The 13,173-nt window shown below is 34.8% G+C and overlaps 1 protein-coding gene across 6 annotated transcripts in view; it reads right to left on the bottom strand.

The window, feature by feature from the left end:
* Positions 1-13,173, bottom strand: part of GPHN (gephyrin) — a 306,325-nt gene that overhangs the window by 96,132 nt on the left and 197,020 nt on the right. For 4 of the 6 annotated variants that reach the window (XR_014228691.1, XM_082316630.1, XM_082316631.1 and 1 more), the window contains 3 exons: positions 12,023-12,295; positions 10,595-10,702; positions 5,034-5,168 (listed from right to left, as the gene is read on the bottom strand). Coding sequence is in view for 5 of the 6 variants with exons in the window: in XM_082316630.1 (XP_082172756.1) it covers positions 5,034-5,168; positions 10,595-10,702; positions 12,023-12,295 (516 nt within the window). In the remaining variant the exon portion in view is untranslated. The remainder of the gene's footprint in view (positions 1-5,033; positions 5,169-10,594; positions 10,703-12,022; positions 12,296-13,173) is intronic. The other 2 variants (XM_082316632.1, XM_082316634.1) reach the window with 1 other exon arrangement.

Below are 13,173 nucleotides of genomic sequence, written 5' to 3'. Positions count from 1 at the left end.
ATGCAAACTTCACAAATAAAAAAGAAAAAACCTTTACTTGGGAATTTGTGTATGCATATAAGCTTTAAAATACATTCATATACTGTCCATTATGTTTTCACCTCGATTACCACCTTAAGAAGAAATAGTAGGAATCAAGATAACAAATTTAACGCACAAAATGTACACAAAATATCTACCCTATGGATAAAACTACAAATCATGTTCTGAACAGCATTTTATTATTAACTAAGAATTTCTGGTAAGCAACCTGATCTTTCTTCTACTGAAAAATACTGAATATTTCTACTGAAAAATTTGTAACAATAATTGATACAAAAGCATCTTCCCAACTCTACCTGCTCCCATCTGCTAATGTCATTACTTCACATAGTAGTTGTATATTAAAAGTCACAACACTAGACTGAAAACATAAATCATAATTAGGTTTAGTATTAATTTGTAACTCATTTGACTGTGTGGAAAACTTGCACCAATGTGCACATTCAACATTAAAGCTATGGTTCATGACAGAAGGTGTTCAAAGCACCATTTTTCATTGGTAGAAAGCACGAGAGATGACTGAGATAAAATATTTTTTGCCACAGAAATAATTTTGATCAGCCTTTAATTTTTTTAAAAAAAGTTTAATGTATTTTTCTAGGCTTTTTCACTTCAGAAATTCTCTGCAACTGAAACATTTACATAAATTACAAGTATCATACTTTTTACATTAGGAATATTGGGTCTTTAGGTGAATGTCAACTTACGAATGATAACAGTTCTTAATAGGAGACAGCTATAGAAAGTTACAGAAAGTGATCAGAATTAAATGTACTACGCTACAAAGGTGTGGATGGAGCAGTGGATAGATGAGATGACCATTTTGCTAGAATCTAAAAAAAAACTTTTGAAAAGTAGCCTTGTTTGCTCATTTTAGCTGTAAGATAGAGCCTGTATATTTTTTTTTCATAGGAATTAAAAGCTATCTATCACAACTACAAATATGTAAGGATGTAACTTAACACCACTGAGGGTTTTGTCTCATTCAGTGTAACTGAAAAATGGATAGCTAGGGAAGGGACAGATAACCAGCAAGTAAAGTAGAGACAGACCTTTTCTTAAGCAGAATATAAGGACTGTCGGGAATGAAGTAGCAAGACAGAAAAAGAAAAAAACGCTCTCATCTTAAAGGTACTATAACAAGTTTCTTAGGATCCTTCATGATCAAAGATAACACTGACAGAAACTTTGCACATTGAAGTGGAAGAACTGAACATCAGTTAGACTGATGATCTTGCACAGTGAAACACTTTGAACACCTCTTGTCACTGAAATGTATTCCTGGTGATAATTTAAAACCTGTCCTTGGTCTTCTATATCTGCTTCATTTGACTTTGACACACAACATTGCCAAAAATTAAATATTGATTACGTCATTTATGTATGGGAGAAGTGAAGACTTCAACTTGAAAGCTGTAATTTTCTTTTATACTAATATCATCTCCCTAAGAGTAGAACAAAATTAGAAGTTTGAAGGAATGACTCAGCCATTTGCTCTGGATATATTCTTTTAAGTTATCTGAAGTTATAGATTTAAAATTTTATACTGTAAGTTTAAAAAAAGTCCCAAGAGTCAACATTAATGCAAACATTAAAAAATTTCTCCATATTTATAAAAGGTATTTTACACTAGGTAGCATATTGCTTTTGTATCTGAAAAGAACATTGCATTTAACTTCATGAAAATGCCAACCACAAACATACACAAAAAACCAGTAAGATCTTAGAATCTGAGCAGCTACTGGAAATGACAAGAAAAACCTGCAAGCCACACTGTGTCATCCTAAACTTTAGTCATGTGAGTATTCAGCAAATTCATCTAACCTTGTTGAGAAAGCAGTAAAACTTTAAGAAGACCAAACCTATATTGTAGAAGATAAAAATATCTATCACAATCACTATCAACTTTATGGTTGAATGACTGAAAAAGGGAGGACTGTTAGTGCAGTTTTCCCCTGAGTAAAACTTTAGATTGCCCTGTATCTGAATCCATCTACTACAAATATGGTTCAAATGGTCTTTGAGCCGCAGTGGGTTTTGCTTGAAACTCAAATGCAATGTAGAGAACAAGGAAGGTGTTCTACAGAGATATATTAAAAGCTAACAAAAGCAAGTTTGCTTCATTTTGGGGATGTACCTAATGACAGACAGAGTAGTCCCAGTGGAAATTTATCTTGAGAAGTTCTGACCTCCCAAGAGGCTACAGTGAAAAATATAATTACCTCTTTTATCAGGAAATTAAATTTTTGAGGACTGATTGAAATACACAGGTTCAAACTCAATATTCATCATTTACTACTTTGTTAGAAACAGAGGTTTTCAGAAAACATGGAAGATAAAGTGTAAACAGTAAAGCAAATTTAAAACTAAATGTTGTATTTTGTCTACATGATCTGTGTGTATATATAAACAACATTAGGTTTTCCAAAATATAACTATGAAGAGGTAAGGACTTTTCCTAACAGATCCATCAGGAGTATTAATAACACACTCTCCCATACCTTCTCTCCAATACCCCCACGCATTAGTAACCTGCTACTTACATTCATTCAATAGATGTGCTCCCGTCATTGCAGAAGCTTGATTTTTTTTCTGAGACACACACACAACTTTCTGCTATTCAGCAAATTCAGTAAGAGAGATGTAAGGGTTTATGCACATTTAGGACAAAAAAGTACAACAAGAAAATGGTACAACAAAATAAACTGAAATATGTAGCTGACAAAGAAATATAGTGCCACTAGCTCTATGGCTAGACCACCACTCCAAACAATATGTATAATCAGAGAAAACTAAACTGGTTTTTTTTGCTGAAACTTCCTCTCCTTTGTTTCATTTCATATATACACGTTTTGGAGCCCTGAAATGAGTTCCTAAACCAGCACATGAGAATATTGAAAAGATACACACTTGCAGAACAAAGAAGAAAAAAAAAACACCCTGGGATATCAACTGGATGCTGAAGTACAATTTATCTTTATTCTCACCACTGTGTGGATCAAGAGGACCAGTGTAAATTTAATTCATATCGCATTATTAGAAAGCCAGGATCCAGAAGGAAAAACACAGAAGAATATGAATGAACTGTATTTCTTGAAAAATTCAGATGATGTTTGAGAACTTGAGGGTACTGAAAAGGACTGTACAAAAGGTAATGAGTAGTTTGTTTGGTTTTTTTTTAAGTAATAAGTAAAATGAACCAAGAGCTCTCTAGGTGGCAAAGCAGCTTATACTTTTTGCAAAATCCAACCTCTAGGTAACAGGAACAGATGAGATAACCCTTCAAGTTTATTTTCCAGTTGGGCTTTCCTAGATCTTTCCCTGTATCAGCTTGTACCACCCACTTTCAAAAGACATCTCAGAAAAGCTGGACTAGGTAGATGTTGCATGGTAATTCCTGTTATAAAAGTGGTGTGGTTTCATACATTTTGAAGAAAATCTGATTTTGCAGTAATACAGGAAAAACAGGGCTTAACATGAAATACCAAAGCATGATGCAATTATGACAAGAGCTCATCTCAACTAATTTCCCAAAGAAGAGTTTCAGATATCTAATCTGTTTCAAAGTTCTTGTAGTTTCCTTCTGTAATCTCTGAATCTTTGAAGACAGTCTAGAGGAGTGCATTCTGCTTCACAACAGCTTTACTCCTTCCCGTTGTGATAACCTTCCTGAAAATATATAGGCTTCATCTAGAGCTATTTCTTAGCAGTGCTGTCTCTTTTTTATGCCTGTTACTGGTCTCCTTTGGTTTTCTTTGGACACTTTTTGTTTTGTCAACAGGCATAAAACTCAGTGCAGTTTCTGTTTTGTATTGCTCTTCTGCTCTGAGTGTTCTAATGTCATAAGCTCTGACTTTTTATTTTTAAGCCATCAGACAAGTCACAATTTTTTAGCAAAAAAAAAAATGAGGGAGTCGCTTGCAGACAGAATTCACTAAACATCTTCTTAAGGAAAGTAGACTATATAATGAAGTTCAAGTATGCTGTCCATCAGAATAATTTTGATTCTATTACAGAGGAGGCGAGTTCTGCATAAAACAATCCCATAGGCTAAACCAAAACATTTCTATCTGTGGTTGCCAATAAATCTTGTTTGCTGACAGAAAAGAATAAGACAGCAGGAAAGAAGAACTAGCAGATGCTGGCAATCACTTTAGCAAGCAGAATAATCTTCAAGGATCATGAATTAGATGAGGAAGAATGTTATTGTTTGCCATCTGCTACGGGTCTAGTAGTATGTCAGCATCTGGTGCCACAGAAAGATCTTTGTGATGTGGACACACAAGGCAAATTCAGACAGAATTTTCTTCTGCTGAAAGGAATCCTGCCGAATGTAAACATTACAGGCCTTGCCACTGGTCAATTCACTTAGTTTTTGATGTATGCTATTTAAAGTTTGATAAAAAGAGAACAAAGTAGAGTTCACCTCAATGATTAAATAGTATAGTGTAATCAGTAAGAACTGAATAATAATCCCACAAGGTTGGCATTAAAACTTTCTATTCAATTTAGGCTGTTTTTTGTTTCCGAATGTCAGGCAGCAAATATCTAAGTTTGAGCAAAACCAGTTGGTTTGAAAGTGTCTTAAACCAAACAATAATAAAGTGGGGCACAGAACTGCCCCAGCCCAGGCTAGAAATTTGCACATACGTTTTGTCAACAAAATACTACTTGCTTAATGTTGTTACTCAGTGGCAGGATTATCTATGTTCCTGGGGATATTAAAGACATTCAAGGTGTTAAAAATTTCATATTCATGATTGATATTGCAAGAGATAACATGAAACTTCAGTAACCATAATGTGTTGGTGGACCCACATATTAAATTGTGCAACAGTACACATGGAATGAACTGTTCTGTCTTGCATTTATCTATTACTTAGAATGATACAACCCTTGCATGCGAACCAACCTTGTTCACCAGAAGCAATACATTAATCTGATAGATTATATGTGTAAGCATGGAGCTTGCAAGGCATAAATGTACTTACTTTTGGTGTTGGGCAGGATGCAGTGGAGAGACGAGAGGTGGCCTGGGCACGAGGAGATTCTGAAGGAGTAGTACTGAGGGAAGCTGTATCACGTGGGAGCACCTGAACACCACGAGAGATGATGGAATCTGGAATCTTAAAAAGAAGAGAGATGGAATTAATAGTAAAAAATATACTGTATTTAAAACTTACTCAAAATCTTAAATCAAAAATGTAGGAATACCCCACTCCTCAGTTTGTACACCTCATACGTGGTGCTGGCAGTGGATAATGGCATATTCTCATAACTTCAGTAACAAATACCTAGCAAATATGTAAGATCATATTCTAACCGAACTAGCAGAGAACACATTATTTGTCCTGAAAAAACCTATGAATCAGACGTGCTACAACAGGAAATAACAAGAAAGGAATGTTTTTCCTCTTAAGCCTGTTTCAAATGCAACAATGACCAACAGTGATTTCTACCGTGGCATGAAGGGAGGCAGACTTCCCATTCTCTGACCAGGAGACAATATTCTGAACAGAAAAACATTTATTAGCAATAACTGAACCCCTCTGAAGAAACGTCATGCAGTGAGAAAATTTCTCATAAGAAATGTCATGCAGTGAGTAAATACTCTTCATTCCGTGTACTGAAGACTTTATTTCAGCTACAAGAATTCTTGACGTAAGGTTTGTGTTGCAAAAGCTACAGGTCTCCCTGGAGGGAATACAGGCACTAGAAACTGTCATCCAAAGCCAACACTTGGTTTAAAATGCATTCTGAAGGGAAAAATAAAAATGCAATCTTTTTTTTTTTCCCACATAATGTATTAGAAGGCCAGCTATTTCAAAGCTGGAATTTTAGGAACAGATCCTTTAGCTAGTATTGTTAAGCCACTTAAACAAATGGAATTACATCAACTTACAGCAGTGAGAAAGTTGTCTTATTTTCAGTAATAAAAGTGAATCTATCATTATTTTTTATCTTCTGTCTCTTCTGTTCAGTTTTATCACCAGTTCCAAAGAAAAGAGGTAGAAGAATGCATTTAGGAATAAAGCTTTTCTTAGCTTTAACATACCGAGTCTTAGAAATTCTGTTGCTTCTTATTACTGCAGTATTTGGGCCCAGTCATGTATATATCACACTGGCTTTAAAATTGACTGGATTGCTAGTTTAACATAATGATTAATTTTTTATTTTTTTCTGTAAAACGGTAAGACATACAAATGATAAATACCTCAGATAGGAGAACTGATCTCTTAACATTAATTCTATAACACAAAATGCAGCAGATATTCCGCTATAACACACCTTCTACAAAGGCTTATTCTGATTTTATTTTCATGATTTTAACCACTTTCTTTTTCAGAGGCAGCACTTCTACCCCAGATCAGATTGCTCTTACTTCCTGCAATTCACTTTTCTATCACAACAGACAAGAAAATGTAGAAATTCAGGTTTTTGACAGAATATATATACACATAGTTTAAGATCTTTCTCCTCATTAAGAATTTCTTAGCTCAGCCTGATGTTCAAGTTCCAGGAGAACCACCAAAAGAACCCCCATGTTTGAGGGAAATGGCAGTAGCAGACAATAAAAGGAAGCAAGAAATGAAGATCCAGTGATGAGCCAAACCACTAACACTGGACTTTTCCAGCCAGGAATTTTTTTTTTACATGGAGATGCTGTACCCAGTCTGCATCTAGGTATTTTGAGCATTCTTGCCTAGTAAGGCTTTAGGGCAAATAGAAGCTGCTGGAAAGGACCTCCTTCCAGGAACAAGCTTGAATCCTAGCTTTTAAAATCTGTTGTATCCTTAGGACCAGTATCAGGATATTAAGATGGCTTTGTTGCTTGTCTCTGTGCAGTTAAAATGACCAATCTTAAAGGTCAAGTCATTAAATACTGCTTTTTTTATGCCATTTTTCCCCCTCAACTTCCTTGGTTCCCATCTATAAATAATGACTATGTCTAACTTCGCAATTTTGACTCAGAGATACCGGGTTATACCTGGGGAATCTTATTTCACTATAAGCCTTCCTCCACTTGTTAAGAGTTTCTCATGTTTATAACCCGTTTATAAGTTGTGTGGAAACAGATCTTGTTCTCAGTGTGCCACAACTGCCTGCTTTCTGCTCTACTGCTGTGTTTCTAGACCTACAGCATTTTTTTGTCAGTCAATTTCTGTCAGCATTTAAAAAAACCCAACTTTCCTCAGAGGATCTTTCAAGGCTAAGTACCTTATGCTGCAATTTCCACTATAAATTATGAACTCAGCAGAGTTTCTCTGCACTATGGATGATGATGCTGGGGATATCTTTCTCTCCAGAAACAGTGCCTAACTGGCCTCTACTTGGAGTATTCTGATTTTAAAATGGCATCTTAGAGATGTACTATAAATAGAGGGAAACAGGGACAAAGATATTCTAATCATGCAAACAGTTTGTAGTCAGAAGCACCATTTCCCTTCTGTTCTCTTTTTCTCCTGAAATCCCATCTTAAACATGCTAAACACAAAAAAAGTTGACATCCCTAAGTTTTATACAGGCATAGCTCCAATACTACCTATAACTTTTAATACTTCCTTTTAATCTCCGTGACTAAAGACAATACAGCAAGATATTACATTTTTCTTTGTAATAAATGCATAGAATGAAAAGACACAATAAAAGAAAGTATAGTTTTAAGTCTTCAAATAAGACACTTTTTCTTTACCCTCCTCTGATAAAAAGCTGCACACATCTTGATATGATTGTGTATGGGTCCATTATACTCCAAGATCCCACAGTACAAATACAATATTGTTTTTACAAATGATACCATGATCCAGTTCTCCCTGGGTTTACTCTGGTTACTCTGGAGTAACCAGATATTACATATTGTCTCATCCCCTTCAGGCAAGTAACTGTTTTTTTTTTTTTTTTTTTTTTTTCCTATCCACCATATCCATCAATTATTGCTTCTAAAATTTTATCCTGAAAAAGGATATCACCTTTATCAGAACAAAAAACTCTCTTTGCAACAAAGTGCCTGAGACAATTCCAGTCTCCATTGAACTGCACGTGAAGTACTAATTTTTGCCTGTGAGAAAATTAAAATTTAACCAAAATTGAAGCCAGGACATTAATCAGAAAAGGAAGCTGAAGATAAAAGGAAAAGATGATTACAGGCATTTCATTTCAATGAGAACTATTCCCTAATCACTACCTTTACAGAAAATACAATTGCCATAAAACAATCCATATATAAACCTATTTAGAACTCTAAGTTTCAGCTTGCTAACTTTTGCAGACACAAAATTTCACTGAGAGAAATGTTAGTTCACAATCACAAATTTTGCTCTCAAGAGGTTTATTTCTCTAATATGACAGCAGAGTCTGTTGTATTGCTAAAACCAGCATTAATATTCTCTTTAAACCACTACAACCTGCTGATTTCAGAGAAGGTACTAATATGTATACTGCATAAACATAAATATATAAAAAATATAATGGATATATACTGTTCATTAAGTGAAGGGGACATGATGCATATATACATATATGTTATGTGATATGGGGAATGTCTCATTTTTCTCACCTACATTTAATAAGTTTTTTTCCTTTTAAAATTAAATTTAGGTAATCTAAGTCTCTAATCAAGGCAACTTCTTGTTAACCATGTTAAAGAGGCTGATAAACCCATGACAAATTTCTGTGTTTCCTGGAGCCTGGAAACTTGCAATAAGGAAGGGCAGGGTTATTACTGTGTTTTGGATAGATATTTTTTTTTAAACTTTCACAAAGTCACACTGAGTATTTATGATGTCTCTCCCTGAAAATTTTAAACTCATTTGTCAGTTTCAAACGAATTTAATAGAGGGTAGAGGCCTCAAAACTCTCAATGGGGCCCAATAAAACTCTAAGTTCAGTGAAAATAGTTTCTGTTTGCATTAGCTGGCGTGGAAAACCTATTGTAACATACTGATGGAGAAAGAAATGCATGAGAAATGAATGAAGTGACAGAGAAAGATATCCACCATATCCATCAGTCATTGATCCTACAATTTTTATCTGATATGACCTTTTCCAGAAGTACTTTTATATCTGTTTAAATATTTGTGTTTTCAGATTAGAGAACTAAGTGTTGACAAGAAGGGGAAAAAGGAAAAGATAGGAGCTCTTTATTCTCTTTTGCCCAGGACTAGAACAAAGATTGACAGTGCTGGTGAGGTACTAAGAAAACAAGCTGTATATGGTAATTACTACGACTGTTATACAAGAGAAAAAATGTCTTAAAAACATAGAGAAAGGACAGCTTAAAAAAACCAGCAACCTTCTGAACAGCTAGGCACTTCCTGCGCTGAGTTTGAAGATCTGATCTGGATTATAGAATGCATAAAACAATAGCTCAAGAGTAATTTGCAGAAGGGAACAGAAGCCTGGGTGACAGCTTAACAGAGTGCTGAATTCGCTGTTTTACTGATACCGAAGAATATGGTGCAAATTCTAGTTTAGTAACCTCAACTCAAAAAAAATGAAACTATTGGAATAAATGTGTGTGTATGTTTGTATGTACACATATATAGCTTTATCATCAGGTGTGTGAACTTTAAAGCCTTCACATTTCCTAAGTGACTTTTAAATACAGAGGTGTTAGGTTATTTGATTAATGGTTTAAATTACTATTTGCCTAATCGAACAAGAAAGTGCAGCCTCTTGTCATCCAATCCAGTGACATATTTTCCCAATAACTTACACCACGTTTGCTGGCTGACATGGAATGAACGGGTCAGACAGCACAACCCTCTCTAGGCCAACTGCTTTCCTTAGGTTTCTCTAACCTACAGTCATTAATACAGTAAATTACATTTCATTCCTGATGATACTGTAGCCATTATTCTATCTTGATTCAAGCCTAAACTAAACCTTTGGGAGATGGAAAATATAGTATTTTGCTAGAGCCCAAGTTATAACCTCTGTGTTATAATAAACTAAGTCCTTTCTACTGTCCATTGAAATAGTTGCCACTAAAATCCAGTAATTTATAGTAAGTCCACTGTATCCTGACTCCTCAAGTCTTCTGTTTTTGAGAAATTCTACTTCTAAATAGAGTACAAAAATAAGGGAGAAACTGCAAGTAATAAAAGCAAACTATGAACACCCAGTGTAAATGCTGTATTATGTTGACAAACAATTGAGTGAAAAAAGCAAAGCAAGGCAAATGAAGGGGAAAAAGTTACCAAAATTTCATAGCTCTAAAGCAGTAATTTTAGAAGATTATTTTAAATATATTCAATTATTGAGTATACTAGATGATAAAGCCGATGACTAATCAGAAACAGAGGCTTTACAGCAATGATCACCTCAGCAGCCAAATGATGATGTTCAAACTGACAGTGCACATGAGCTTTACCTTGTTTAGCCCGGTATCTTAAACAGAATATTTTCTGTAGCACGTTCTCTAAAAGATAGCACTAATGTGTCTTTGTTAGAAGAAAATAAATAACACTGTCTGTTCACACAGTAGACTAGGAGGCAGGCAGTGTATTTTTAGCTACTGTTAGTGCAAAAGCCTCTTGGAAGTGTCTCTTACCGGTTCTCCTGCATTGCCTGCTGCGTGATGGCAATAACTGATGAGACCAGGGATGGGCTGTTCACCTTTTGCCATGATAGCAGCTGAACTGGTGTAGGATGGATGCTTCTAATGCACAACACATAAAAGCTATGAATACAGTGACAGGAAAACATGAAACTATACAAGCAAATGACTGAAAGGGAATGAGGTGAAAACAAGTGTGACACTGAAATGCCAAGCTCATATGAACACAGCCAGTTTAGATCTCAGGTATTTTCTGCCTTTAAAAATTGCACATATTATTTATCTTGGCCTATATCAAAAGAAATTAATCAATTTGAAATTTGCATTAATAAAAACTGAAACTTGCAAGTGATAATTACCTTAATTCATCCCTATAAAGATATATGTAATCAGGATTTTCTGTACATGAGGAGAAGATCTCCAGCTGCATCTGTCTTAGAAATGTCAAGATGTCTCAGACCTGAATTCACATTTCTGGAGTTAGAATGTTGCTGCTTTGGTTTAGAAATTGTTTAATATAATTTTGAGTTACTTAGACTTGCAATTCCCACAATAGGAATTAAAAGTACAATTTGTGGAGTAAATATAGAACAAAGCAGTTTGGAAAAAAACCTTTCCAAGGACACAGGAATACATTGTCTTCCCATTTGAAAAGTGAAGACACAAAACTGAGGTAAATATTTATATATTGCTTCAAATAATATGATATTTGTTTGGAAAACATTTAAAATTTGAATTGAAATAATTTGAAAGTGTTATCTAATTTTTTCCTTTTGTAGTCTCAAATTTATTATTTTGGCTTGAGTAATGTTGATCTATAATTACTGACTAAAACAAGGCTATAAAGACAATGTGACGACATTTAGTTTTGCGGCAGAATTTCACATCTCTTATGCCGACATGCACACTGGAATACAGTAGTCTGGATAGTTTATGACTTTACCTGCTACCTATCTATCATACTTTTTATCAATGTTTTTAGAAACCAAAATATTCTTTTCAAAATAGTTATTACGGCTTAGAAAATTTTGTTGCAATTCCTTAATATGCCACCTACTGGCCTTCGCACATTCAGGAGTATGAGTATTTTGAATTTAAAAAAAACCAAAAACCAAAAAACCAAAAAAACAACAAACAAAAAACCAAACACTAAAAATAATCTGTCACATCAGAATGGTATCATAAAAATGCATGTTATCGTCAAGATAATAAACAATGTATATCTCCCACTGAAATTTGAGATCACCTACCAAAACATGATTCATATATTTTTATGAAGCTATATTTCTACAAAACATACCTAAAATACATCTGTTTGACCATACAGACATCACTGTATAGTCTTAACATGCAAATGAATATTGGTGGAAAGTACCTGACATAGAAACTAAAGGGTCTCTTACGGAAGCAAGCCAGACTCACCTTAGCTGCAATGGCTGCTGCTGTTATATGTGAAGAAGAACTGTCCTCTGTTGAGGCAACTCCACTATCCTTCTTCTCTTCCTCCTCTTCCTCACACTGTACTCCTTTGTCTTCTGTCTGCTTGTGAGGGCTGGTGGTTGGAGGAGGAGATAGAGGAGGTGGTGGTGAAGGTAGATCTTCAAGCTCATCATGTACCTCCTTTACTTTTACAATGGCATCCCGCAAAAGATCAATGGCGTGAGGTAGGGCTGGCAGTATAAACTGAAAGCATTCCTATGCACAACAAGAAGAGAAATGACTATGGAAAGTTACCTGAAGAAGTAAATAGGGATTTTTCAGATGTATTCTTAAAAGCTATTCAGGATTTAGATGTATCTTTTCACCCGATCATAAATAAAACCTTAAATGCCCTATGCAATTGCTCATAGAGGGTAAAAAAACAAACTCAGAACCAGAACTGGGGACTATACTATATATTTTTGCCTTTTTTCATGTAAATATAGTAAGTTGTACAAGGGGGCTACTGTAACTAGGCTAATATTTGATTAAAATTTTGGAAAACAAGAGTTAAATTTTCATGAATACATAATACAGAAACCAGTTCACCACAGTTGGCAGAATGCTACAAAAATGCAGAATGAAAACATTAACTCTATCCCTGTAGGGATATTAGCTTCAAATCATTCCTATTATGTTCCTTCACAGTTAGAGAACAATTCATAAGGGTTTCCATAACTGTAATTATATATAATTATATCCTTTTTTATTCATGGACTTATCCTATATACTGGAAGAATGACAAACTACACTGATGTCATTATAATTTTATGTAACTCAGAAAAAATTGTTCATAAATAACCTATTTTTCAAACCTCTCCTTGCTCTATGATCTTAAAAACAATTAGAAAGTTTATTCTATATGGCTGGAGAAAGCAAAAATGCAGATGCTGTGTAACTGTTGTTCTTGTTCCATAATGGGCATATACATATATAGCTACCTCTGCTGCTAAAATATGCTAGTATTTCATCAAATCAAAGAGGAATTTCAGGACATCACGCATTGCAGCCTCCTGCTCAGATCAGGGGCAATACAGAATTCAGACAGGTTGCTTAGGGCTTTGTTCAGTAAAGTCTTGAAAAAATCCAAGAAC

Source organism: Platalea leucorodia (assembly GCF_965183815.1).
Source record: "Platalea leucorodia genome assembly, chromosome: 7".
In the NCBI taxonomy this organism is placed as follows: Eukaryota; Metazoa; Chordata; class Aves; order Pelecaniformes; family Threskiornithidae; genus Platalea; species Platalea leucorodia.
Note: the sequence above shows the minus strand (reverse complement) of the source record. Positions and strands in the feature narration are given on the sequence as shown.